Raw genomic sequence first — 27,516 nt, 5'->3', positions numbered from 1 at the left:
CTTCTAATCCTGCCTCAGGCCCAACCCGCCCTTCCAGGCTCAGCTCGCACATTGTCTCCTTGCTGCCTTCTTCATCCATGTGTTCTAAGACTTTATGTGTCACTTGTTCCCTGATACCTGAAGTGTGTGTTTGTCTCCCCAACCACCCGTGCACTCAAGGCTTGAGACCATTTCACATACTGTTGGTGCGACCCTATGGCACCCAACAAGTATTAGGTGCTGAGCACTCTTTTCTGATTTTAGAAAAAAATATCAACAGGAAATGAAAGCCTTGTAGGCCGAATGAAGAGATTGCTTCCCAAATTATTTAATACATACATATGGTGTCACTTCAATTTGGTAATGCTTTTTTTTTTTTTTGGTGGGGGGGGGCGGGTAGATTCTTAGTTCCCTGACCAGGGATCGAACCCATGCCCCCTGAAGTGGAAGGTGAGTCCTAACCACTGGACCACCAGGGAATTCCCATCAATGTGGTAATACTTTTTGAGTGCTTGATCTTCAAGAGACCCTGCAGGAACAATATTTGACCATCTTATTTCCCTGATGGAAGCCTCCAGCTCCCTGGGGCTTGCAGCAGCCCTCCTGAGATAGGTCATATGTAAAGATAGGTTTTGAGATGCATCTTAAATAACTTGATATTATTAATTGAAGTTTGTCAAGTATTTACTTAAAAAATAAGTTAGATTGGTTTCAAAGTTATTCTTCTGTCATAACACTTGGCTACCAAAATGTTCCCTTGGTTGTAGAGAAAAGGGTGGTGTTGTGACCAGAGGAATGGGAATTGTGTATAATCTGAAGCCTGCCTATCTCCCAGCCCAGGGGAGCATGTCCTTAATGGGAACCTTGCTGGCCTTAAAGCAGCTGCAGAAACAAAGTCGAAGCGGTGGCTACCAGAGTCCAAACTCCTTAACGTGAGACGCAGACACCGCACGACCAGGCAAGCGCGTCCTCGCTTCCTCCCCTCCTCCACTGCCGTGGCTGCCCGCCCCGGAGCTCTCATGCCCCGTTCCAGACCGCAAGCCTGCCCACTAAAACTGTGGGCTCCAGAATAGTTAGGGTGGCCGCCGCCGTCACAGCAATGCTAACAAGGCTCCTCTCTACCTAGCGCTTGCTGTGCTCTGCTGTGTCCTTGGTCAGCCCAGGCTGGGAAGCACCGCCCTCCTCCAGACAGGACAGACACCGAGGCCCATGGTCGAGGTGGACAGCGCGCCAAGGTCCCTTGGCTGGAAAATCCACCCGCTCTGGACCCCCCGCCGCCTGCCTCCTGCGGGGCCCGGGCTCAGGGCCAGCCTGCCGTCTCCTAACAGCCCACACCGCCCTCCCTGCGCTTTTCCGCCAAACTGCGGCATCAGGGCCCGGGCTCGCGTGTCCGCACCACCAGTGGCCCATAGCGCCAGCGGGTGAGCCAGCGGGAGCCGAGCGAGGCGTGACCCCGACCTCCACGCACCGCGCGGTTTCCGAGGCAACGGGCGCTGCGCCGGCGCATCGCGCTTCCCGGCGCCTCTGGGGCCCGGCCGCGCAGACCCCGCCCACCGAGTGGGCGGGGCGGTTTCTCGAGCGGAAACGCCCGAGCGGAAGCGGAAGTGCTCGGCGGCTGCGGCGGGCCGAGGGCTGCGTGGGCGCGTCTCCGGCTGTGCTGGCGCATCTCTAGGTAGGGCTGGGCCTGTGGGGCCAGCGCGTCTGGGCCGCTCTCGGTCGTCGCCTCGGCGCGGCGGCTGCGCTCGTGGTTCTGCGCCGTCGCGGTCCCTGGGCCGCGTCTCCCTCACCGCATGTCCCCACAGCCGTGCGCCCTGCCTGCTCTTCCAGGTGCCGCCTTGGCCCGACCCCTCCCCGGAAAGAGGTGTGCAGTTCCGGGTCGCCGTGTGGTCCCTGTCGGCCGTACCCCAGGGAGGCGTCCTCTGACCTTTGCACTTGGCGTCTCCGAACTTGGGCGCCTTCCGCATTGACCCGGCTGTCCTGAGCCGGGGCCCCAGCACCCAGCAAGCACCATGCCCTCTGGGGAATAAAGGCCGGCGGGATGACGCCTAGGTGGCTGAGAAGATGATTTGTCCATGTCGGCCAAGGAGGGGCCAGAAGTTTCTATACAGAAGGGGAGGATTCCAGCTGAGTTTCGAATAAGTGGGAGTTGGGAGGTGCCGAGGGGCAAGAGGCCATTCATTCCTTCAGAGGGAACAGAATGTTCAAGACCTGCAGGTTTGAGACTGCCTGACATATTCTGGGAGAGACAGAGCGCTAGAGCTGGGGATGGCAGGAAACTCGGGGGAATTGGGAACAGGGAAGTGATGTGATCGGATCGGAGTGTTAAGAGTCATCTGGCAGGCGTAGGGATGGTGGTGCTGGGTGACTGCATGTGATAAGAGGGCTTTTGCAGCCGTTTAGGGAAGAAGTTTTAGGACTGAAAATCTGGAAATGATAGTGGGGAGAACTTGGAGGTGAGTTTGATGGGGAAAAAGTGAGCTCGTGGTATTTCCAGTGACTTCCACATTTTTGGCTTGAGCGCTTGAGTAGGTAATGCAGAGAATGAGAACAGAATGGGGACAGGTCTGCAGCATCCGGTTCCTCACCTGTCGCCTCCCAAATGTATTACGCTCTGGTTCCTCCATGTCTGGTGTCCTCCTCCTGTTTTGTCCTGCATCTCTGTCATTTCTGAATCGTGGCCTCGCATCTTCATGTGCTCTTTGGCCTGCCCACGTTTGGACCTTTCTGTGAGGAGCTACCACTCCTGCACCACCACAGCCTTCACACATTCTCCATGTGTCGATTTCCCCATCACCCCATCTCTGCCATCTCTAAGCTCTGCCGTAGGGGTTTTCCCCCAACCTTGCCATTCCTCTGTCACAGGACTGCAGTGGTGCATTCCTTATAGGTTGTGTTCAAGGAAAGCAGTGAGAACACCTTGGCTGTGTCAGGTCGCACACTACTCATCTCCATGCATACCGTTTCCTGACCACCTTACCTCCCAGTTGTCTTTGTGTAATTTCGAACAGACATGTCTGTTTTCCAGACATGGAAATCTCTAATCACTTCTGGCCCTCTGTTTTCTCGTCTGTGAACTGAGAAGACCGCAGTAGGTGTTGGTTGAGGTCACTTACAGTTTTTACTATTCTGAGGTTCTCCCTACTCCCTGAGCCTGAATCAGTGTCATTTATGGGGCAGGTTTACTGTAAAGCTAATGAAGTTCAGGCTTCAGGGGCCTCGCTTTCACGGGCCCCTTTCAAGGCACTGGGAAGGACCTCAGTGGTCTTGTGTTTATAATTGTGTGTCTTTTATTTTTATTTATTTATTTTAAAAAATTTATTTATTTTTGGGCGCGTTGGGTCTTCGTTGCTGCACGCGGGCTTTCTCTAGTTGCAGTGAGCGGGGGCTACTCTTCGTTGCGGTGCGCGGGTTTCTCACTGCAGTGGCTTCTCTTGTTGCAGAGCATGGGCTCTAGGTGCGCGGGCTTCAGTAGTTGTGGCTCGCGGGCTCTACAGAGCAGGCTCAATAGTTGTGGCTCATGGGCTTTGTTGCTCTGCAGCATGTGGGATCTTCCAGGACCAGGGATCAAACCCGTGTCCCCTGCATTGGCAGGCAAATTCTTAACCACTGCGCCACCAGGGAAGTCCCATTATAGTGTATTCTTTTTTAGAAGAGGGACCTCAAATTATATAAGTTTCAGGCCCTACAGTACTTGGATCCCTACTAAACTGGCCATTAGTCATATCCTGCTGTCTTGGTTTTTGTGTTCTTGTCCTTCAGACTTTCCCCTCCCCACCTCCTACTCCTCCTTGTGTGTGCCTCTTATTGAGGCTTAGAGAGAAAATATGAATGAATGGAGCTGGTCAAACTCCTGCTGTAACCTGGCTTTGGTTTGCTCTTGGGTCAGGAAGAGAGGTGTCAGAGATTGGCAACTTAGCACAGTGGGCAGAATCTTTACAGCAGTGCATGTATTTGATTTGCTTGTCTGCTGGGTTGCCATGTCCTTCAAGAAAAGGTTGAAAGTAAGAAGGGAAGTTCACTTAATTGAGATCATAGAAGCAGCTCTTATCTCTATGGAAACTAGAATCATACACTGGAAATTCATTCAGAGGAATTAATTGCATCCTTATTTTATTAGTTTGAAACTGAGGCAACCCTTATGCTATCAGTTACTTTTATAGAGCTTTATAATAAGTGTGAATAACTTTTACATTTTCATTTGCTTTTAGAAGGAAATTTCTGTTTCTTTATAAGGTGTTCTGTTGGAAAAGTCTTCAGAGTTAAAACATGTTATTTAAGGTTTAAATTATTTATATAAATATAATAAGATATTTCTAAAGGATTTTATAGTAGTAGTTTAAAATTTGCCAAATTGAGAGGTAAATCATTATCTTATTTTTACAAATAAGGAAATCAGTGATGTACAAAGAGAGTCAGTGATTTGTCTTCAGTCAGCCAGTAAATCAGGACCATTGCCAGCTAAAAAAGCCAGGTCCTAAGCACCCGTTTCCTTATAAACAAGTGTGGTTCAGAGAAGGAGGAGTCCATTTAAGTCAGCTCTTGTTGTCGAGTGCTTACTATAGCACGCACCGAGTTTATACTTCCACATACCTGTCCAGCTGCACGCCCGTGTGCATGCTAGGCTGTAGAAAGTACACAGCAGAGATGGATGCTTTCCCCATCAGTCCTTGAGCCCGAAGAATTAAGTCAGTACAGATTCGTGTAAGTTGCTGTAAGTCATTTATAATAAAGCGGTCTGCAACCAGGACAAGGGGACAGTAACACTTTGAGCAGAGTTTGCTGGGTAGTTGGGTTTTGGATTTTTGCCCATTAAGCATCAAAATTTCACATTTCGGGTGGAAATCTTTCTAAAATAGAGTATTTCCCTGCTTTCTTTTTAAATCTTTTTTTTTTAATTTTAAAAACTTTTTTTTTTTTTTTTTTTTTTTGCGGTACGCGGGCCTCTCACTGCCGTGGCCTCTCCCGTTGCGGAGCACAGGCTCCGGACGCGCAGGCTCAGCAGCCATGGCTCAGGGGCCCAGCCGCTCCGCGGCATGTGGGATCCTCCCGGACCGGGGCACGAACCCGTATCCCCTGCATCGGCAGGCGGACTCTCAACCACTGCGCCACCAGGGAAGCCCTAAAAACATTTTTTAAATTAAAAAAAAAAATTACTTTTAAATGAAAAAAAATATATTTTTTTTATTTTTTGGCCACACCACAATAGCTTGCGGGATCTTACCCCAGGCCCCATGCAGTGGAAGCGCGGAGTCCTAACCACTGGAGCCATTCCCTACTTTCTTAATAGAGTGTGCTAAATGTGATATGAACTTTCCCTAATCCCTGTGATATGATCTCAAGTAAACATTTTAAACATAAAATTTGTGATGCAAACTGTGTTAGGGCTCGTTGAGGCACATACAACTGTTTTCCCTGTTATTTGTTTGGAGTTTTTGTGTCTTTCGGCCTCTTTCAGTGTTTTCATCCCTTTGCTTTCCCCAGGTCAGCTGTTAGAGGTTCTGACCCTTGTCAGTGTGTACGTGCCTACCTCAAATGCTCTTTCCATACTTTTCTTCACTGTGGACGTAGGAGCTAATTGTTAGAACTATGTAGAAGAAGAATTTATAGATGATAAATCAGAGCCTGAGAAGTTGTTTATGAATAAATTGTTTCAGTTTTACTTGTGAATTTTAAAATTTATGTTGGAGTCTTATCCTGAATTCTGGATACATGAGGCATAAGTTTTTGTAGGTGGCAGACATTTTCCTTTTCTATGTTCATTGACTTGAAGGGGTTTTGTAGCGCTGCAGTCGGGTGCGGAAAGGCCCAAGGTCCAGCCTTCTGGGTTGCTCCTTCAGTCCAGCCTTTCTGTTGGGCCCCTGGGACTGGGAGGACCTTCAGAAAGGAGCGCTCTGGGCTAAGCGCGTGCCCCGCAGGCTGACTCTGCCACGCGAGTTGGTGTTCCGCGCGTGCCGGCAGCAAGTGCAGTGTTGGGGTGGGGGCTCCCCTAGTGAGAGGAACCGGTTTCGGAGGCAGGTGGATTCAAATCCCGGCTTTGCCGTTGCCGTCTGTGACCTCAGGCAGGTGACTGAGCAGCTCACACTGCTGGCTGCCGCCCAGCAGCCGTTCGTTCCTGCCTTCGTCGCTGGCAGGCGTGCCCCACAGTGGAGTCTGAGCAAAACTTGATAGCGTGCCAGTGGGACGAGAGGGGTGTCTGCCGTGGGGCTCGTAGAATAAGCTGCACATATTTAAAGTGTACGGCTTGGTGCGTTTTGACATGTGTTTGCACACCCGCAGGCTTCTTTCCTGACGGACCCTGAGCCTTTGCTCCTTCTTTCAAGGTGCATGTCTTAGGGACTTCGTCTTGCTGGTTGCTGTGCCTACAGCTGCTAGATCTCTGGTATATCGGGGAGGGTGGGGGAGCAGAAGAGCCTCTCTGTACCCTCCTTTGTCTTTTGCAGCAGGAAACAGGGCTCTGCCTCCCTGCAGCGTTGGGGTTCTTCCACATCCACATGAGGGAGGGTGCTGGGCTTTGCGGGGGGGTAGCTGGTTTTCCCCAGTCGGGCCTGCCTCTCTCCCTCCTCCACAGCACAGGCAGGGCAGTGCTTCTAAAATGCGCTTGCTTAAGAGCCCTGAGCAGCACCTGCTTTCCCTTAGGATGAAGTGTGCACGTGTGTGTGGCTGTGCAAACTCTGGTCGCTGCGCCTCTTCGTCTCTCTAGACTCTTCTTCCCTTACTACAGAGGTTCTGGCCAGACTGAGGGGTTTTGTTTTTGTTTTTTTCCCCCATTTTCCACGTTGAAGAACACATTTATAATACAGTAAATAAAGTACAGGTTAAACTACCTAATAGAACAGATATTTTAAGCACCTTAGAAACACTGATTTAATAATTAAAAAGACACCTTATGGACTTAAAAAAGATTCATCCCTTATTCCTCTTGCTTACGCCCCCCCATCCGCCTACTCTCCCCTCTCCCTCTGGCTGTGCCTGCCGGCTCTTCTGCCTCATGTCAGGGCCGCTTGGAATGCCCTTCCTCAGGATGGCCGTCGTGGATCCCAGGTCTGGGTTGGGTCTTCCTGCTGAATATTCTGCACGCCCTCTGCTTTTCTCTGCCCTACAGTAATGCCCAAGTGATCATTGCTTGTTGGAGGCTTTCCTGCTGGAGCATAAGCTGCCAGAAGGCAGGGACCCTGTCTGTCTTAGTCATGGCTCCACGGCTGCTGTAGCGATGACACAGGTAGCTGCTGAATGAGTAAACCTGACTTATGTCTAAATAAAGTTACCTGGTGTCATTGAGGAGAAGTAAGTGTGAATGAGTTACAACTACAGTTAGGCACAAATGACCAATATGTGCTTTTGCGTTGACTCAGCAGTTTCACACCTAAGATTAATCCCAAGGAAATGATCAGAGATGGTGTGTTCAGAGATGTGTATTCACGGATGTGACTGACATTCTTATTTATGGCATACGGCATTGGAAATGAATGTTCAGCAGTAGGGTTAGATAACTCCTATTATGTCTACATGGTGCAGCCATTAAAAGTGACACTGCAGGAGGTTAACATTATGACTTGGGAACATATTCATAATAAACTAAGACACAGAAGTAGATTATAGAAAAGCATGATCCCAATTTTTAGTAACAATGAATAACTAAAAAAACTAGAAATATGTACTCAGATGTTTGTTGTAGTCACCCTTGGAAGGTGAGATTATGAGTAGTTTTTTTCTTTTTGTGCTGCCCTGAATTTTCTGCAAAGAACATGGCTACTTTTTTAATCAGAAAAAAATTTTTATAAATAAGTACGTTCCTGATATTAAAAAGTAATATAGGTTGTAAAAATCATAAATACAGTAAAGCCTGACTAAAATTTATATGGCTTTGTTTTAAATTTTGAGATAATTTAATAATTTTGACTTGTGCTGGGCTTATTTCACTGAACTGTAGCAACTAATGAAAAATGATGACCAAATTTATAATATAAATAAAATTGCATCACAGCAATTGAGTCTTATAAACCTCATTTTGCATATAAGAAGAATGAAGTAACTTGCTCCAAGATTCACTGCTAGTAAGTGGAGGTTAGAATTTCAACTCAGCTCAGTTTTGTTGTAGAGCCTTCCCTTCTGTCAGCAGTGCTGTGCTGCCCAGCGTTCTGTCTTTTTCCCTAGGACGCAGCCAAGAGGGGTCGAGCTCCCAACTCGGTGCATCTGCCACGCACGGTTTTCTGAATGTTGGCGTCAGTGGTCATGGCCAGACTGTGGTCCGGAAGGCCCTCCAGGGAGGGCACCCTGAGTCTGGAGTCATGACGGCTGTAGGCTTTCCATTTCCACTTTGAATAAACTTTATTGAGGTTGAAGTTAGTGTTAAAATATCCCTCTGACACTTGTTAAGACAGTGAGAAGTACTCTCTTCAAGACTTGAGTGGTGAGAGAGGTGGGCTCAAGTTCGAACACAGCACAGACACCGGGGGATTGAGAGCCTGCAGCAGAGGGAGGGTCGCTGCGACTGGAGGGTGGGGGAGCAGTTAGATCAGATCTTGAGGCGGGTCACGTGTCAAGGGTGGGGTTACTCAAGCTGACTCAGCAGGAATCTGGCTAAACTTGGTAAGGATGAACTTGCAGCTCAAGGTGGAGGCCTGTCGAGAAGAGGGCCCAGGAGCCTGAGTTTGGTCAGGGAGAGCGTGTCGGCCAGTAGTTCCGCTTGTCCCGTGTGGAGGCCTCTGACAGCAGGGAGAGCAGCCTGGTGCAGCCGCCCGGACCACCTGCGGTGAACCGCAGCCCTGGCTGTGAATTCCAGTGAGCGCTGGGCAGTTGCCGTGTCTCGTGTGCTGGCCTGGGACACATGTTCATCCCTGAATTTTCAGTCCCTGTTCTTACCCTGCTGTGTTGAAAGGGTCCCTGTAAATTCCTCTTTTTAGCTGAGGCTAATGGGGAGGAGAGGAGAGAGCAGACTTCAGATCCTCCACTTAAAGGTGTGAGGGGCCTCATGAGAGGGCCCAGGCCCCGGGCAGCAGGTTACCACTGGGAGAACAATGGTCCAAGAGTCAGACACGGAGCATGGAAAAAGAGGACTGTATGTTCTTCACTGAATCCTGGGACATTGTCCAAGAGATTCTTCCAATATTCAGTTTTCTAACAGAAGGCCCCTCTCTGTTTTACTTTGCTGTTTACTCTTCATGAGAGCTCAAACACTGTGATGTTACACGTTAACTTGTAGATTTTTGTCTTGTAGAGACATTATTTCTGTCTGATAAAGATCTATCCAAAGGTTATGGTTCTATTTCTGGAGGACATTAACCCAATTCCTCTCCAACTTTAAAAAGCTCACTTTGGTCGGCCAGCTCTTCAGATGCACTCGGAACTGGCTTCCTGTCTTACGGTTTCTTTCATTAATTTATATTTGCATGGGTTATGTCTTTTCACCTTTGAACATTATGCCTTGACACCTTTGGGATGCTGGATGTGGCTCAAGGTGGCCACAACTGCTGGTACTGGTTGCCTACAAACACTGCTCCATGGGGGGCAGGGTGTGTGCCCTGGGCTGTCCATGGGTCCACTGTTGCTGTGTCCAGAGTGACTCTCCATGTGTAGCTTTTGACCCCGTTCTCTCAGTGGCAGATAGGGTGCATACGTGTTTTGCTGCCTCTCTCTTCATTTCTCCAAGTGTTTGTCAGTTGAAAGACTGTGAATAAAGGAGCTTCTGGGCTTCTCCTTCCTCTTCTCTGCAGGCCTCATTTACTGGTAACCCAGTACATTGGGATTGGTCTGGATGTAAGGAGAACAGAGCCATTGCTAGGAGCGAGGCCTCCTCCCGTGTCACACACTCTAGCTGTACTTGTGCACCTGCTGCTCTTTCCTAAAATCTCCTGCACTGATGCTTTGTTTCCCAGACCAGTTTGTCAGCTACTCAAGGGCAGACTCTACTCTGTACTCTTTGCCCACAGTTGGAGTCTATAAACTTGTTGATTCCTGATTTCTCTTTATACACTTGCCCTTTGATGCCTTTATCTATTTATTCGTTCACAAGTGCTTGCCAGGCCCTCATGTGCCTGATACTGTGCTGGGTGTTAGGCATCTGACAGGGTGACATCTTCTGCCCTGAGGCCCACGTTAATGCACGTGACTCCCAGACTGTATTTTGGGCAGTGGGACTCCTACCTAGTGAGACATAACTTTTGTTTTCCAGGCAACAGTTATCTAGATAATGACAATTTCCTGTATGATTTGCAGGTAGAATAAATGAAATTTTATATACATGTGTGTATATATACGTATAATTTTACAATATATATATTGTATAATCATATTATATGTATTTGCAGTCATCTTAAAAACTACCTTTAGAGTATATGTTGTTAGCAATAAAAGGCGTAAAAAAACAGAAGAAAGTTGTTTAAAAAGGTAATATCCAGATTTCTCTTTTTAAGCATCTCCTTTCACACCACACTGACTGCATTGATGGTGGGCTAACACTGCATTAATGCTTTGAAGAGCCACAGTGCCGGAAGGCATCCTCTAATGCCCAAGTCCCCAAACCTTTGCCTATCCAAAATTGTCTTTGTGAATGCCATAGAAGAGCACATTGTAACATAACATTCCTGAGGTAATTTGTGATTCAAACTGTGAGAAATTGGCAGTGTGAAAGACAGGAAAAACCAGTACATGTTTAAAAAATAGTGAGCTTTTCACTACTGGGGTAAGCAAGGAGGAAAAACATTTGAATAAAATCAAAGCAGAGGCTGAGCCCGACTTCTTGCAAAATAAAGAGGAGAGTGTTTCAAGAAACTCAGTGTTGTCACTTGCAGTTTTAGTAGAAAAATGCTTGAAACAAAAATGTCTTTTTATCGGTGAGGGAAGGCAGCCAACGCAAATGTGGCAGAGCTGCTGCACAAATGGGCCCACGTCTGTGAGGGGTGGGAGTGAAGGCGGTGCCGGTGCTTTGCCCTCCTGGCTCCATCTCCACGTGGGCTTGGTGGGAGGGTCCTCAGCACCCGCACGAGAGCTCGGGGAAAGAAGCAGGTCTCCTCTCGCAGTATAGAAAGAGTCCGCCTCCCGCTGGGTAAGATCTACCTTGGATCCACTCGTCGTCCACAGACCTTGCCTTTTTTTTTTTTAAATCCATTTCGGTATCTTGTACAGTCTGACATTGTGTTCTGAAACATATCTCCTTTCCACATCAGGCCCGGAGGGCCCGACTGGAGAACTGCATTATGGCTGAGATAATCATGTTATGAAGTCCATCTCCTGCTTCAGAAACACACCTTCCAAGATGAACCCACTGCTAGTAATAGGTCTCCAGTGGTTTGGGGTATATGGATCCATTATGTGTAACAACTTAATGAGCAAGGCCTCACTCAATTTCAACTTAAATGTGTGCTATTTGTGTCCACTCAGTTTTTAGATATTCTTTATTATTAATGGCTATTAAACAGATAACTCCAAATTCTCTTAGGGGCAAGGGTCCATTAACAGGCAGCAAATTCTTAAAAGATAATCCACGAGGGGGCCTTTTCCCAGCCTAGTAATTTATTTACTGAAATAGGGCTTACAGATTTTTACCCGCCAGGGTTGTTTTGAAGAGTGGAGACGTGTGCTTTGAGTGCCCAGCGCTGTCTGGCAGGAAGTGGGCACAGACAGGAGCTGTTACTGCCGTGCGTGGGCAGCTTGGGGCTGCTGCCCTCAGTCCCCAGCCTGGGAGAGGCACCATTTGCTCTTGTGCTGCTGTTTGCATAGTAAGGATATTTTTGTTTTGTTTTATCAGAGGACCGGAAGCCCTGATGAAAAGAATAGGCCATTAAGATAAAAGATGTCTGACCACTGATGTATGTTACTGGCTATATTACATCTTTTGTTATGCGTAAGGACATCATACTTATTACGTAAAGGACTCTGCTTAGATTTTTTCCAGATTGTGAATTCTGATCCTTTGAACTATTTTGTGTGTTTTTACATTTTAGAATGGGCAGTTTTCCATCCAAAGTCAGTCAGTCACCACCTCAAATGTTGCTGCATTTGGCCTAGTGAATATTCATGTAGTTTCCTTTTTAACACCTTTATTGAGATGCACTTGATGCACAGGAAACTGCACATATGTAAAGCGTATGATTCGAGAGGTTGAGCGTGCGTTCACCCGTGACACCATCCCCACAGCCAAGGTGGTGAATGTGTCCATCACCCTGTCTCCTGCCCCACTGCAGACGACCACAGGGCTCTTGCCACTGCGGGCAGCTCAGCTCTCAGTGGGCTGGGCTTTTACATAAGTGGGACCGTGCAGTGTGCGCTCCTTGGTCCAGCTTTCACTCAGCAGAATTACTTTGAGAAACATCAGTGTTGCACGTATCAATTTTACATTTTATGTTTTCAAAATTAACTTCTGTTTGAGCTCCTAGATGGGCAGTATTACTTCTTTGAAATTGTTAACCTGTTTTCGAACTTTGTTGAGAAATCTCTTGAGTAATAGTCTTAGTGACAATCTTAAAAGAGTGCTGCCCTGTGCTGTCCTGGTGGAAGTCCGACTCAGCACCTTACTCGCAGGCGCAGCCCCACGGGTGTGTCCGGGGAAGCCTCTTCAGGCTCCTGACCAGCGTGACGTGCTCTGTGTCGTGCTGGAGACAGAGAGTGAATGTTAAATTTTGTCTGTGTTTGCTCTGAAAGGCGCCATATGTCTGGTGATAACGCCATAAGTACTCATTTCTTTTCCTTTCCAGATCCTTTCCAGGAGGTCAGTTATGGGTGTGAGAGGCTTACAGGGATTTGTGAGAAGTAGCTGCCCACATATATGTATGGTAGTAAATTTCAAAGAGCTGGCAGAGCACCACCGAAGCAGACATCCTGGAGGGACTCCTACCATTGTGGTCGATGCCATGTGTTGCCTCAGATACTGGTACACGCCGGACTCTTGGATCTGTGGTGGCCAGTGGCGGGAATACTTTTCTTCTTTGCGAGAATTTGTGAAAACTTTTACAGCTGTTGGCATCAAGTTGGTATTCTTCTTTGATGGCATGGTGGAGCAGTCCAAGAGAGACGAGTGGGTGAAACGAAGACTCAAGAACAACAGGGAGATAGCCAAGATCTTCCATTATATCAAGTCCCACAGGGAGCAGCCTGGCAGAAACATGTTCTTCATCCCCTCAGGGCTGGCCATATTTACTCAGTTTGCTTTGAAGGCCCTGGGTCAGGAAACTCTGTGTTCGTTACAGGAGGCCGACTATGAGGTGGCTTCCTATGGCCTCCAGAACAACTGTCTTGGGATTCTTGGAGAAGACACTGACTATTTAATTTATGACACCTGTCCCTACTTTTCCATCAGTGAGCTCTCCCTGGACAGTCTGGACACCATCATGCTGTGCCGAGAGAAGCTCTGTCAGAGCCTGGGTCTCAGCCTGTCTGACCTTCCTCTTCTGGCCTGCCTGCTTGGCAACGACATCATCCCAGAAGGCATGTTCGAAAGCTTTCGTTACAAGTGCTTGTCTTCTTATACCTCTGTGAAAGAGAACTTTGACAAAAAAGGTAACATTATCTTAGCTGTAGCGGACCACATATCTAAAGTTCTTCGGTTGCATCAAGGTGAGAAGAAGCTGGAAGAGATGTTACCTTTGGGGCCAAACAAAGCTCTTTTTTATAAAGGAGTGGCATCATATCTTTTGCCAGGACAGAAGTCTCCATGGTTTTTCCAAAAACCTAAAGGCGTAGTAACTTTGGACAAGCAGGTACTGTCCATGAGTTCAGATCCTAAATCCAAGCAAGAAGTTCCCGTGTGTACAGACCCTGAATCCAAGCAGGAAGTTCCCATGTGTACAGACCCTGAATCCAAGCAAGAAGTCCTTTTGTATACACACCCTGAATCCAAACAAGAGGTTCCCGTGTACACAGACCCTGAATCCAAACAAGAAGTTCCCATGTGTACAGACCCTGAACCCAAGCAAGAATTTCCCTTATGTACACACCCTGAATCCAGGCAAGAAGTTCTCTTATGCACACATCCTGAATCCAAGCGGAAATTACCTGTAGATACGGACCCTGAATTTAACCTAGAAGCACCCCTGTGTACAAACCCTGAAATTAAACAAGAAGATCTTGTAAATATGGGGCCTGAAGTCAAGCCACAAATAACTATGGTTTCGGATCCTGAGATCTTGAAGGTATGTAGATGTGTCCACCCAGATCTAACGTCATGATGGAAAGTGTACCCATTGATAGATTTGACAGTGAGTATTTATTGACTGCCTGCAGTGGTTAAGACACTGGGGCGGGGGGTGGGGGTGGCAGGCACAGGACAGAACCCTTGGAGTTTAGCTAGGAAGTAAGATACAATACATGTGAAAACCCACATTATAAACTCTGTCTCACGTTGTTACATCACTGTTACAGAGAGAGTGCTCGAAATTTGAAAGAGAGTAATCACTGTGGGTTAAGTACAGAGAGAAGCTCCCAGAGGAGGGATAACTGAAGCCAGGCCTTCATGGGGCTGAGATTTGTTGTGAACAGGTGAAGATGGGGTCTGCGGGAGCGCTGGAGGGGTGGCCTGTAGACTCTCCCCTCAGGCACAGTTCTGGGACAGGTAGCAGAGGCATGCGGTTTGAAGGGCTAAGTAAGGAGAAAACAGTTGCAAAAGATAGACTGCGACCAGATTGTGGATTTTGGTACATGCCATGCTGGGAATTTGGACGTAGTCCTGAAGGTAATATAGAGCCTTGATGGTTTTTGAAGGAGAGCCACTGTTTATTAACTGCTTGCTGCATGGAGGATCTGTCTACGTGCAGCGCGTGTATTTTAGCTCATTGAATCCTCTCGTTCTCCTTGGGTTACAGAGAAGGTGCATGTCCACATGAATGCCCTGAGGCATCTCAGCAAGTGCAGAACCAAACATGACCACAACCTTTCATTGTTCTGGCATTGACTGTCACCATCTTGCACAAGTTAAAAACCTGGGAACCATCTCTCCCAATTTTCGTAACCAGTCTCTCCCAAGTCTTGGTACTTTGATCTGCTCGGTGGATCCTACCACCCTAGGCCAAAATATCGCTTGTGTGAATGACTGCAGTCATCTCTGAGCGCTCTTCCTAAACAGACTTCTGCCCCTTCCAGTCCACTTGTCATGCTGCACACAGAAATAAAACCCTTATTTGCATTCCGTAGCTCTTAGGAGGGAAACAGTAACGGGAACAAGGCTAGCAGCCATCACCCAGGCACTGCCTGCAGCTCCACCTTTGTCTGCCCCTCGGCTGCTTGCAGCCTCGCATGTGCTCTTCGCCCTCCGGGACGGCTCTCCTGCCCCCTTCTGCTAGTCGATGCCTGCTCGGCTTTTCCAGCACACACGCAGAGAAGCCCCCTGGCTGCCCACCCTGTGTGTGTGTGCCTGACGTTTGCAGCGCATGCCCCTGGAATGTCGTGTTTGGTTCCTGTCTTTCCTGCTAGATGGGGCGGTTCTGTGAGGGCAGGACCTTGTTTGTTCTTGTCATTGCCAAGCCCCTTGTCCTGTCCTGCTGTCTGTCTGGTAGGGGCTGCTAGTTCAGTCTCAGAGGGGATGTTCTCTGTCTCTTGTATCTTTAGGTTTTCTCTGGTGACTTCTTCCCTCCCTCCTGTACAACTGCAGGGGTTCTCCTGTCCGAAAGGTCTTTCCCCTCTTTCTCTGTTACATATATTGTAGCAGAGGAGCTAAGAGGTAGAAGGTGATACATGTTTTAAGAGAGTTGCAGGTGAAAAAGTATTAGGAAGTTAAGAAATTTATTCTACTGGGAAGCACTCTTAACTGCTTTTTAGAGGAAAAAGAATGTGGGGTGGACGTTGGAGGAAGGTTAGAAGTGGACCTCCACGTGGAGGTGCTGCCAGGCAGTGGGACATGAGTAGAACATGACAGCACGGGGACAGGTGGGCCTCAGCAGAGAATGAGGAGTCGTCTGATGAGGAAGAAGAAGAGCATGGAGGAAGAACAGAGAACTAAACCTGGGCTCGACTTGCATGTGTTCAGTTTGGTCGCGCAGGTGGCTCTCCAATGACACATCTCTTTGTAGTTGTTCATGGTTCCCAGAAGGCGTTCCTCACTGAGTCTCCTTCGGTCATCGCACAGCTCTGTCGCTAGACGCGTGGGTGAGGACATAGGTGTGAAAGTGACATGGTCTGCAGTAGTCACACGACTAGCGCTTGGCAGACCCTGGCGTTGAACCCAAGCCTTTGACGCTTTCCAAGATCACCGCTGCCTTCCCTGCTGGTCTAGAAGTTCATTGGCGCTTAGAGAGGTGACACAGTCGTGGTCGGTAGTGTAGAAGCAGGAGAGTGGAGGAGTGTGTAAGGGAATCCCCCTGCTCTGAGTCTTCATTCGAGAGGCGGCGGTGTCTGCGTCTCAGCCAGCCCAGGACTCTGACTGAGCGATCACCTGCCACATCCACAGTGCCATTCCAGGCCCTCTCTGCTCACTCTCCTTTGCTCTGGCCCCTGCCAGTCCCCGACTTCCGCTCTGGTCTCCCGTCTGTGTACACCTTGCACCTGTCCCGTCTGGGCTCCTCGTCACGCCCCCTGGCTCATCCGCCACACCCACCCCATACCCACCTGGGCTTCCGCTGTGCTCATGGGCGTCCTGGCCGTCTCACCCAGTCTCCTGCAAGGGGAGTGCGGACAGGTTGGGTCTGACTGCCAAGGGTAGCACGTGTGTGCTGAAAGAGTTCAGGACTTAGTTCTTACACTCTTTAAGGAGGCATTGGCTATCAAGCAGAGGTGTGGTGAGATCAGATCTTTGTTTTTTGAAACATTGGGTATACTGCAGAGAATGGCTATTGGCACATAGGAGGGTTGGGTGGCCTCAGAGAGCTGCGGTCTCCCAGGGGCCTGGGGGAGTTCAGATTACAGGGATTTGGGGAGCAATTTGGAGGCAAAAAAGGCAGGAGCTGGGGATGGGGTTGCTCTTTCAGGAAGTTTGGCAGAAAGAGCCTGGGATGGGAAGAGGCCGGCAGAATCTGGTAGGCCTGTCTGCTGGTTGCGGGGGGAGGGTAAGGGCAGATAGTGTGCTGTTCCCGTGACACTCGCATTTACTGAGCTTAGTGATACCTTTGAAAACAATTTTGAAGTTTCTTAAGTTTCCCTTAATTTTTTCTTAAAAATTTTTTTGCAATGGAGTCTTCCAGCCCTGTCAATAGGTAACCAAAATTCAAACGTGTGCATTTTGACCACACATAGTCACCCTGGAAATCCTTAGGTGCAAAGTTGCTGAATGCAGCAATTACCTGAGTACATACCCACAACCACTGCTGTTTCCTCCAGAGTTACACACTGTTGGATAAACTGAATTCTTGCTTTAGAATATTCAGGTTAGGTGCATATGTTAAAGTTTTTCCAAGTGTGGAATGCTATATAATATCTACAGTTAAGGGCAGAGATAAAAAGATACTGAGGTGATGAGCTAATTAATGAATTAATATTATGCTTGTAGAGAACTTCTCTGAAAACCCTGTGTATACCCAGAAAAGAATGTTACATCTCAAATTCTGTAGAGTTGCCGAAATTGAAGATTTCTTAGTAGAGTGAATATAATTTATTATAGCTATATACATAAATTTGTCAAAATACTAACTCTTCTGAAATAAAAAAAGAGTAAGAAATGGAAGAGGGAATAGGAGAATAAATTAGAAGGTATTCTGCCTTAAAAGGATCATGAAATATCTAACCATATTGTTTCTGATAGATTCTGTATCAAAGGGGGTGTTATAGAGAAATAGGTTACTTCTAATGATCTTTGATTGGTTAGAGCATCAAGTAATAACTCTTTTGGAATCCTTGCTGACCTTAAAGTTGCTAGCTTGTCTGCCATCCTGATTTAAAGAAATTTTAGCCATGAGATAGACACTCGAGTATGTCCAGCCTGAGACCAGTACTTACCACCTACTGGCCATGCACTATGTGCCAGCCTCGTATATTAACACATTTAATCCTCACGATAGTTCTGTGAGGTCAGCACCTTTGTTAAACCTGTTTTACATATGAAGGAAGTGAGGAGTTAAAGGGATTAGGACTCAAGTCTACAATAATGAATGGGCGTGACTGAGCTGCTTCACGTGTATGAGTAACAACGGGACACTGACACACAGAGGTTTTGATGTTCCAGGTTATTGGCGACACATTTTAAGGGCCATTAGTGGTAGGCTGGATTTAAATTCTGAAGAGTAATCTAGATGAATTTATTCCTGCAGTAATAAGAATGTTTTTGCAGGAACATGAAACCTGTATGGAGGATATTATAGGCCGTCTGATCTTAACTACTCATTGAATGAGAAAGTGGTATCCATTTAAATCATCCATCTCGTCACCTACCATGTGCTGCCACTGTGCTGCATTCGAAGTAGAAAGAAATGAGTGCCCAGTGCATAGTTTCTGCTCAATAAAAAATCCCTGAACAGTTGAATGAACATGATGCAGTTTCTAATCCCAGGGAGTTTATGGTTTAATAGGAGAGGTAAGGCCAGGTAACCAGTGTAGGGTAAACGTGAGTTTGAGCCCATCAGGCCAGGGGTAGGTGAGTTCCTGCTCAAAGAGGATGACAGGGTTATGGAGAGATGACGCTGTAGGGGACCCTTAAAGGAGCAGAGACTGGGAAGTGGCTGGTTGGGAAGGGCTGAAAGAGGTCAGTTTTCCGGAGCACAGGGAGGGTTCTTGCAGAACTTTGGAGGTTGGGCCCCAGAGAGTCCACGAAGGGCAATGGTGTACGTGGGAAAGGAGATGGAGGCCTCCGCGGGGCCTCCCTTGAGTCTCAGGCTGAAGAATCTGTGGTAGCCAGCCAGATGCTTTGAGGAGGCATTGACTGGGCCTCTGTTTCCAGGAAGGCAGAGTATCGCTGGGATGAAGGGTGGCTTGGAGAGAGGAGAGACTGGTGGGGGCGGCTGGAGCCCTGGGTAGCATCTCTCCGTCAGGTGGACAGGATGATGAATGACGGCAGGAGGAAGTACGACAAGTCTGGTAGGTGATTGGAAATTGGAGGAGGAGCAAGAGGAGTAATAGAAAGCTTTGAGCCAGAAGCCCAAAGGAAAGGAGGCACAGAGGCCAGCTTGACGTCATGAGTTCGAGTGACAGTTACTCTATTTCTGAGCCCTCAGAGACGTTGGATTTCCTATTAAAGGTCACTGTTTTGTTTTCAGCGAGAAACCAGTTGCATTTAAATTTCCGGCAGGTCGCCAGAGCACATCACGTCCAGGCAGAGAGCTACCTGGTGTACAACGTCATGAGCAGCGGGGAGGTCGAATGCAGCAACAGTCTGGAGGATGCGATGGACCAAGCTCTGCCCAGCCAGGCCTTCGTCTACCGCCCAGTGCGGCAGCGGGTGTACTCCCTCTTGCTGGGGGATGGCGAAGGTGAGTCATGGTCTCGCAGTGACTGTGCTCGTGAACCTGAATTCTGAGAACTGGCCAGACAAAGTAGAGTGCATTCTTTCAGGACTTGGGGTTTATTTCTCTGTGAAATCTGTAATGTAGAATGCCACTCGCATCTGTGCAGAATAAAGGGTAAGTGCCTTGGGACGTCTATATCTAATTAGCAAGCATTTGACCAGTATTCATTAAAAGAGAAGTGCATTGTTTCTGTAAAATGTCGAGGTTTTTTTTTTTTCCGCCGCACAGCATATGGGATCTTATTTCCCCAACCAGCGATCGAACCCACGCCCCCTGCATTGGAAGTACAGAGTCTTAGCCACTGGACCACCAGGGAAGTCTCTAAAATGTTGTATTTTTATGCCTTAAAAGGATTCGTCCTTTTTAAAAAATGTGAAAACCCTTTCCTCCTGTAGGAGTGTAGGGTGTGTTTATTATTAGAAGACAGCGTCTAGTTACTCTCCCTCAAAATGTGAGTTTCGTAAAATGATTGTATATAATCATCATATTTTAAAATATAAACAAAATTTTCCTTTGGAGTTTTTGTAATTAAGTTTATGTTTTTCCATCTGTATTTCAATTTCACAGTAGGAACAAGAGGATAAGGAGAGGACTGTCCCTGGCTAGGCCAGTAAAATTGAGAGGACCTTTAACACCAGGAATAAAATTAATCAGACCCTGTAACCCTCTGTTAGGAACAGTCTGGGGAAATTGGGAGTGTCGGAGAGCGCTCTGTAGCACAGACTAGTGATGCTTAATGCATGCAGTTACCTCCGTGCAAGGCCTTGCTGACCTGAGGCAGGCTGCTGGAACATCATGGTCTGATCGGATGGTGCTGGGATGAGAAACAGAGTCTGGCACACTACTGTCAGGGCAAGGATTGAAGCAGAAAAGTCCTGGTGAAAGGATGTCTGTGGCCCATTTGCCTAAACTCCATTATCTCCAAACCTACCAACATTACTATTAATATTATTCCAGAAAGGAAACATTTACATAATCTAAAGGTGGTGATAGAATCATCAGATTGAAGTGTTGTGATTATTCTTTTTTGGGGCAGAGGGAGTGGCAGGTCCTTTGTACCCAGATTTTATTAGATTCCCAGCACCACCCATCATGTGCTGCCTTCTCCCATAGGTGCTGTGAGAGTTCAGACACTCATGTGGCCTAAGGAGGACATGAGAAAGATGTTTAAGCTGATTTGAAGACAGAAACAGAAGAACCTATGTAAACTTTGAAACCAAATATTATTGAAATAATTTTTCTATTTTTCTTATGTGGTTCTCTGCCCATATACTCTTTCTTAACATGAATGATGGCACATTGACTCCAATGATTAAAGAAAAGATATCTTCATCATGAAAAAATTTCATGTTATAGAATAATATTTGCCTAGAATTATTTTTAGAGTATTTTGTTAAATGAGGTTAAAATATATAAACTTCATAACTTAAATTTCCTACTTTGTTAATGCAATTTATTGACAGCCATAGAAATCACTTTATTAGATAACCACAATAACAGGAAAATTACTCAGATTGAACTTATCTTCACAACTGACCTTCACTCTCCTTTTTTCTTTCTCAACTTTTTGGCTTTCTACATGAAGTCTGCATTGTTAGGATGTAACATAAAAAGCTGCTGTTGCAGGTTTATTTATGATGAATATAATAAAGCGTATTCTATGCTGTTTGCTTGGCTTGGCTTACTATTGCACACGCACCTAAAAGAGATGTCTTTTCTGCAGTGGAGCGTGGTGTTCTATAAAATGCCAGTATTGCGAAGAGGGCTATGAGAGTCTTCCACCGACTTTCTGTCAGCTTGTTCATAGTTTTTAAGAAAAGAGTGTTGAAATCTCCAGATACTGTTGTGGATGTTTTTATTTATTCCCTTCATTCTGTTAGTTTTTACTTCAGATGTTTTTGAGGTTCTGTTATTAGTGAATGTACATAGAGGATTGTATGTTTCTTAATGAATTGGCTCCTTTAACATTATGAGATTTCCCTTTTTTAGAAAATCTGATCATATTCCGTATGTTGAAGCTGGCTTTGTCTGATACTAGTATACACACCCCACTTTTCTTATGATTATGGTGTATCTTCTTTCTGTCCTTTTACTTTTAAACTATTTCTTTATATTGAAAGTATGTCTCTTTTAAGCAGCATATACAGTCTTTCAATCTCTGTCTTTTAATTGGACTGTTTAGGCCATTTACACTTAATGTACTTATTGACAGTACATGTAATGTCTTCATGGGTTTAAGTCTTCATTTTGCTCTTTGCTCTGTTCTTTTTTCCCTTATTTTCTCCTTTTCTGACTTCTTTTGGATCAATTGAGTAAGTTTTAGTATTTTGTTTTGTATTGGCTTATTATTGGACTTGGATTATTAGATTTACCTGTTTTTGTTTGCTTGTTTTTTTAGCAGTTTTTATAAGGTTTATAATATATGTCTTTAACGTGTCACAATTTGACTTCCGTATCATATCACGTAATGTGTATTGTAAAAACCTTACAACAGTGTACTTGCATTCTCCCTGCTATTCTGTATATTTTTAAAACTTCTAAAATGATTATATACTCAAGGGAGTTGCAAAAAATAGCACATAGGGTTTCATGTACCCTTGACCCAGCTTCCCCAAAGATGACATCTTATAAAATAAAGTACAATATCAAAGCCAGGAATTTGACATTGGTACAGTACTATTAACTAGATCATAGACATTATTCACTTTTCAGCATTTTGTCCACCCATTCATTTGGTATGTGTATAGTTCTATGCAGTTTTATCCCATGTCAAGGTACAGGAATGGTCCATCACCACAGGGGAACTCTCTCATGCTGCCCCTTTGTACCCTGCCCTCTGTCCCTGTCCCCTGGTGACCACTAGTCTGTCCTCCAACTCAACATTTTGGTCATTTTGAGAATGTCACATAAGTGGAAACATAGTAGGTAACCTTTTGAGATTATGTATATGTTTTAAATCCCATAACACACAATTCTTATTTTTATTTTAAACCATGGGTTGGCAAACTTTTTTGTGAAGGACCAGATGATAATAAATATTTTAGGCTTTGAGGGCCCCACAGTCTGTAACAACTGCTGAGCCCTGCTGAGCCAAGTGCCATGGACCTACATCCAGAAGGGTGTGGCTGTGCCAGTGAAGCTTTGTCTAGTTTTCCCATGTCACAAAATTTGAATTTTATGTCATCGGTCTGTGTCACAGAAAATTCTTCTTTTGATAATTTTCCAGGCATTTAAAACAATATGAAAAGCATTATTAGCTTTCAGACTGTATAAAAGCAAGCAAGCCAGATTTGGCCTATGAGCCAAGTTTTCCAACCCTTCCTTTGAACAGTCAGTTGTTTTTTTGTTTTTTTTTTTAAGAATAATTTATTTTTTTGGCTGTGTTCGTCTTTGTTGCTGCATGCAGGCTTTCTGTAGTTGTGGCGAGCTGGGGCTACTCTTTGTTGCAGTGTGCGGGCTTCTTCTTGCATCGCGGTGGCTTCTTTTGTTGTGGAGCACGGGCTCTAGGCCTTGCGGGTTTCAGCAGTTGTGGCACATGGGCTCAGTAGTTGTGGCTTACAAGCTCAGTAGTTGTGGCTCGCAGGCTCTAGAGCTCAGGCTCAGTAGTCGTGGCGCACAGGCTTAGTTGCTCCTCGGCATGTGGGATCTTCCCAGACCAGGGATTGAACCTGTGTCCCCTGCATTGGCAGGCAGATTCTTATCCGCTGTGCCACCAGGGAAGTCCCAGTCATTTGTCTTTTAAAGGAGTTAATAGGTGAGATGAGGTCTTCTGTGTGCACCATTTCTGCTGCTCTTTTTTTTTTTTTGGTACGCAGGCTTCTCACTGTTGTGGCCTCTCCCGTTGCGGAGCACAGGCTCTGGACGCGCAGGCTCAGCGGCCATGGCTCACGGGCCCAGCCGCTCTGTGGCATGTGGGATCCTCCCGGACCGGGGCACGAACCCGTGTCCCCTGCATCGGCAGGCGGACTCTCAACCACGGCGCCACCAGGGAAGCCCTCTGCTGCTCTTTATTTCAGAAATATAATTCTGCTGGATGTAGAATTTTAGGTGTTTTTGTTGGGCACTTTCAGAGTGTCATTCTGTTGTCTCTGGCTTGTGTTTCTCATGAGTTGACGATTGTCCTTCTGACTGTTGTGTCCACGGATTGCAAGTGTGTGTTTCTCTGGCTGTCCTTAGGGTTTCTTCTTGATTGCTGGTTTTCAGCCACTGTTCAGGCTGAGCTTTGGAGTCGTTTCCTCTCTGTTTATTCTGCTTGCAACTCTTGAGCTCTTTGGGTCCATTTCTATTCCCTATTGACTTAGAAAACAACATTTCATGAAACGGTGCTCAACTTTTTCTATCTCTCTCACCTATCACTCTGGGCCTTCAGTTACGTGCCTGGTTCACACCTCACAGTGTCCCTCAGGCACCAAGGCTTGTTTTTATGCCTCTTCTCTCTGTGATTCAATTCGGGTCACTCTTGTTGTCATTTTCGCATTTCTAGTGTCTTTCCTCTGCAGTGTCTAATCTGCTGGTAACCCATCCGGTGAAATTGTCATTTCAGATATTGTGTTTTTCAGTTTTTTAAAACAATCTTCCATTTCTTTCTTCCCTGTCTTCATGTTTTCCTTTAAATCCTTAAACTTGTTCACAGTAGCTGTTTTCAAGTCCTTGTCTACTAATTCCGTCATCCCTGTCATTGCTGGGCCCGTGTCTGTTTATTGACTTTTCCTCCTTATAATGGGTCCACATATTTCTGCTTATTCTGATGTCCAGTATTTTTTATTGTATTCTAGAAGATTTTGGATCTGTGAAGGGTCTTGATTTCTGTCCTGTCGGGCAGTTCATTTACCTAATCCTTTCAGGGCTTGCCTTATAGGGAATTTCAGGAGGTAGAGTGGCCCTGCTCCTGAGGCTGGGCCTTCCTGGGCTGTCACCCTAGTGCCGGTGTTTGACAGCGTCTCTGCACACTGGCCGCAGGGGCCCCCGGGTCGGGCAGCAGGGTGCCCCATGGCTGTCTTGTCTGGCCTCACTGAGCTTTGCCCTGGACCCACCAGGACCTCGAGCGCGCTCCTCTGCAGACTTCTGGAGCCGTCTCTGCACGGCACCAGCTCCTGGTTCTGCCTGCAGCCCCTGCTGTCACGACAGCCTCGTCCTCTCAGAGAGTGGCTTGTTCTGCCAGGCTCTTCCGCCCTAGCTTGCTGTCTGCACGGTGCCTCAGGGTAAAAAGTGTCCGCTCGAGAAGGCGGTGGCTTCTAGAGTTGTTGGAGAGGGAAGAGTCGTCAGCACGACCGCCCTGTCTCAGCCAACCCCACCCTCCTCTAGTGTTCCGGGTGCTGACGGCGTTGAGTGCTAGTGTGGTTCTTGTTCCTTTTTTGTGACTGTTTTCCCCTTGGAGAGTTTTATCCTGCATGTTTATACATTTTTCTCCCATCCATATGTCCGTTTTCCTTTATTGGAACTGCTAAGAGATGTTGCACTTCCTGGTCTGATGTTCTGTTTCTTCATCTTCTACTTCCTGGTTTGTTTTTGCTGCATTTGGGTAACATTTCACCACTCCAACCTCAGCTTTTTTGGAGAAGTGTCCCTCTCTCCTTCCTCTCTCCATCAGGGCCTTTCTCTTCTCCGTCCTGAAGCTCCTCCTGGACCGTCGAATTCCTGCTGGAAGCCTCAGGTTGCTGGCCTGGCTCCTGTTCTCAGTGGCTCTGTTGGTGGGAGGCCATCAAAGCTGGGTTTGCCCCCTTTATCCACAGGTGATTTCATTCACTTGCATTGCTTTAAAAACCAAATCCATGTTGAAAAATACAAAATTTATTTTTCTGGCTCAGACCATCCTTTTTTTTTTATTTTTTATTGGAGTGTAATTGCTTTACAGTGTTGTGTTGGTTTCTGCTGTACAACGAAGTGAATGAGCTATACATATACATGTATCCCCTCCCTCTTGGACCTCCCTCCCACCCCCCATCCCACCCATCTAGGTCATCACAGAACACTGAGCTGAGCTCCCTGTGCTATACAGCAGGTTCCCACTAGCTATCTCTTTTACACATGGTAGTGCATATATGTCAGTCCTAATCTCCCAATTCGTCCCACCCTCCCCTTCCACCCCTGTGTGCACATGTCCATTCTCTACGTCTCCATCTCTATTCCTGCCCTGGAAATACGTTCATCTGTACCATTTTTCTAGATTCCACATACATGCGTTAATCTACGGTATTTTTCTCTTTCTGACTTACCTCACTCTGTATGACAGACTCTAGGTCCATCCACATGTTTACAAATGACCCATCCTTCTGACCAGTTCTCTTTGTCCCTCATGCCCTTGAAAACCAACTCCCCCAGATTCCTCCCTTATGCCATCATCAAAATTGATTTCCTCTGAAGAAGCTTTGTGCTTTTCATTCTTAAGCTTATTACAGTTCGTACTTGCACCCTGTTCACATGGGTGTTGTCCGGTGGCCCTCCTCCCCACTAGGCTGAGAGAGCAGGGACTGTTCAGGGGGCATTTTGCCACACCTGGCAGATTTCTCAGGTGAGTTAGGTGACCGATATTATGTGTGTTGAGTGTGTGTTTAAAATGTTACCTTTGGGCTTCCCTGGTGGTGCAGTGGTTGAGAGTCCGCCGGCTGATGCAGGGGACGCGGGTTTGTGCCCCAGTCCGGGAGGATCCCACATGCCGTGGAGCGGCTGGGCCCGTGAGCCGTGGCCGCTGAGCCTGCGCGTCCGGAGCCTGTGCTCCGCAATGGGAGAGGCCACAGCAGTGAGAGGCCCGCGTACCGCAAAAAAAAAAAAAAAAAAAAGTTACCTTTTCAGGAGTACTTGCATTTAGCAAGGCATTCCTTAGAAAAGGATTACCCTAATGGTTGAATTTCAGACATGGGAGGGAGAGCGAAGGTCTCTCAAATCCCACTAGGTAAGCAGCTGTCTCTAAGCCCTGTCTGACTGGCAGGCAGGAGCCCACTCGTTTGGAGTTCAGAATCAAAGTTGCCTTTAACTCCACGGTCATCGACTCTCAGCGCTAGGGCTCCTGCAGGTGCACAGCTGTGGACGCTGGAGGTCTGAGCCAAAGCACAGCACCGAATTGATGGCTTCATACTTCAGAGTTCCTAATTATGGGCAAGATTTGGGTAATGGATCTGTTGGATACTCCAGTTCATCTGGAATGTTGCAGGGTGCCTCTTTAGGGAGTGGTTGGTCGCTGTCACTCTTACATGTATTCTATATAGTTGAATATATGGTATTTAGACAGCTCAATGGCATCATGGCCAAAAGTAGGGAGAAACCCTGAAATCAACTCAGACCTCAGCCCATCCTTGGCTTCATACCCATTCTTACCGCTGATTTTAACTCTGTCTCCGTTTTTTAGTCTCCCTAATGATAAGATTAGGTTAAATCACCATAAAACTTGATATATTTTAGGAAATAGAAGGAACTCAGAAAGATGCAAGAAGGCAGATTCTGTTCTGCTCTCCTCCTCTTGTCTCACTGGTTTGCAGCTCTGGAGAAGAGCCCACGCCTATGGCAGTCTTTAACAATTAAGGTTAACTGTCCTTTTTCCTTGTCATTCTCTCCTCGTTTTCACTTAGCAGACATTCTGGGAATCCATGGGAGTTGCAGGAGAATGATAGTCTTGTGATGGGCGGTTAGGGAGTCATGTCATCCGTGTGGCACCTTTACAAAGCGCCTACAGGCCATCAGCTCATCCAAGTCCTAGAGGTTGACCTAAAAGGTGACTTTTTTTTTCAAATGTATACAAAAAAGAATGGGGAGTTTTTCTGTATTTTTAAGGACTAAAGCCACACATAATTACAGATTAAACCAGCAATATAAAAAATATTACAGGATCATGAGGACATATGTATACTTTTTAAAGCCTGGAGGATTGTTATCAAACTTGAAAGTACAGTACTTGAGCGGTTAAAGTTGACGTTGCTTCTGCTCGTTCTCTTTCCCCTCCCAGTGCTCACAGACCCTCCAGGTTGTGTGAGAGGAGTGGGCACTGCTGGGAGTGTGTGTTGGCATAATCAAGAGTTTTTATGGGAGAGCGGTTGGGCATGTAGACAGTTCCACAGTTTTGCTCCCAGGGGAAAATGTCTTAGTTATACTAGAAGCTTTTAAAAAGCAGTATAATGTGTCTGTCCTTTGGGAATAGCAGAAGAACAAGTTTGATTATGCTACTTTTCTGTTTTCCGTATAAAAT

At 46.6% G+C, this 27,516-nt stretch overlaps 1 protein-coding gene across 12 annotated transcripts in view; it reads left to right on the top strand.

Annotated features, from left to right (window-relative positions):
- Nucleotides 1–1,559: 1,559 nt before the first annotated feature.
- The window catches only part of FAM120B (family with sequence similarity 120B), an 89,334-nt gene continuing 63,377 nt past the window's right edge, over nucleotides 1,560–27,516 (top strand). For 2 of the 12 annotated variants that reach the window (XM_049695122.1, XM_049695121.1), the window contains exons 1-3: nucleotides 1,880–2,193; nucleotides 12,672–14,105; nucleotides 19,121–19,301. In XM_049695122.1, the coding sequence (XP_049551079.1) occupies nucleotides 12,693–14,105; nucleotides 19,121–19,301 (1,594 nt within the window). In that variant the 5' untranslated portion in view covers nucleotides 1,880–2,193; nucleotides 12,672–12,692. Of the gene's footprint in view, nucleotides 1,652–1,878; nucleotides 2,194–2,242; nucleotides 2,433–12,671; nucleotides 14,106–19,120; nucleotides 19,302–24,943; nucleotides 25,070–26,764; nucleotides 26,857–27,516 lie in introns of those variants that run through there. The other 10 variants (XM_049695120.1, XM_033403942.2, XM_049695118.1 and 7 more) reach the window with 9 other exon arrangements.

The sequence above is a fragment of the Orcinus orca genome, chromosome 12 (assembly GCF_937001465.1).
Source record: "Orcinus orca chromosome 12, mOrcOrc1.1, whole genome shotgun sequence".
Classification (NCBI taxonomy): Eukaryota; Metazoa; Chordata; class Mammalia; order Artiodactyla; family Delphinidae; genus Orcinus; species Orcinus orca.
The sequence above is the reverse complement of the archived record's forward strand: the minus strand, read 5'-3'. Positions and strand labels throughout refer to the sequence as shown.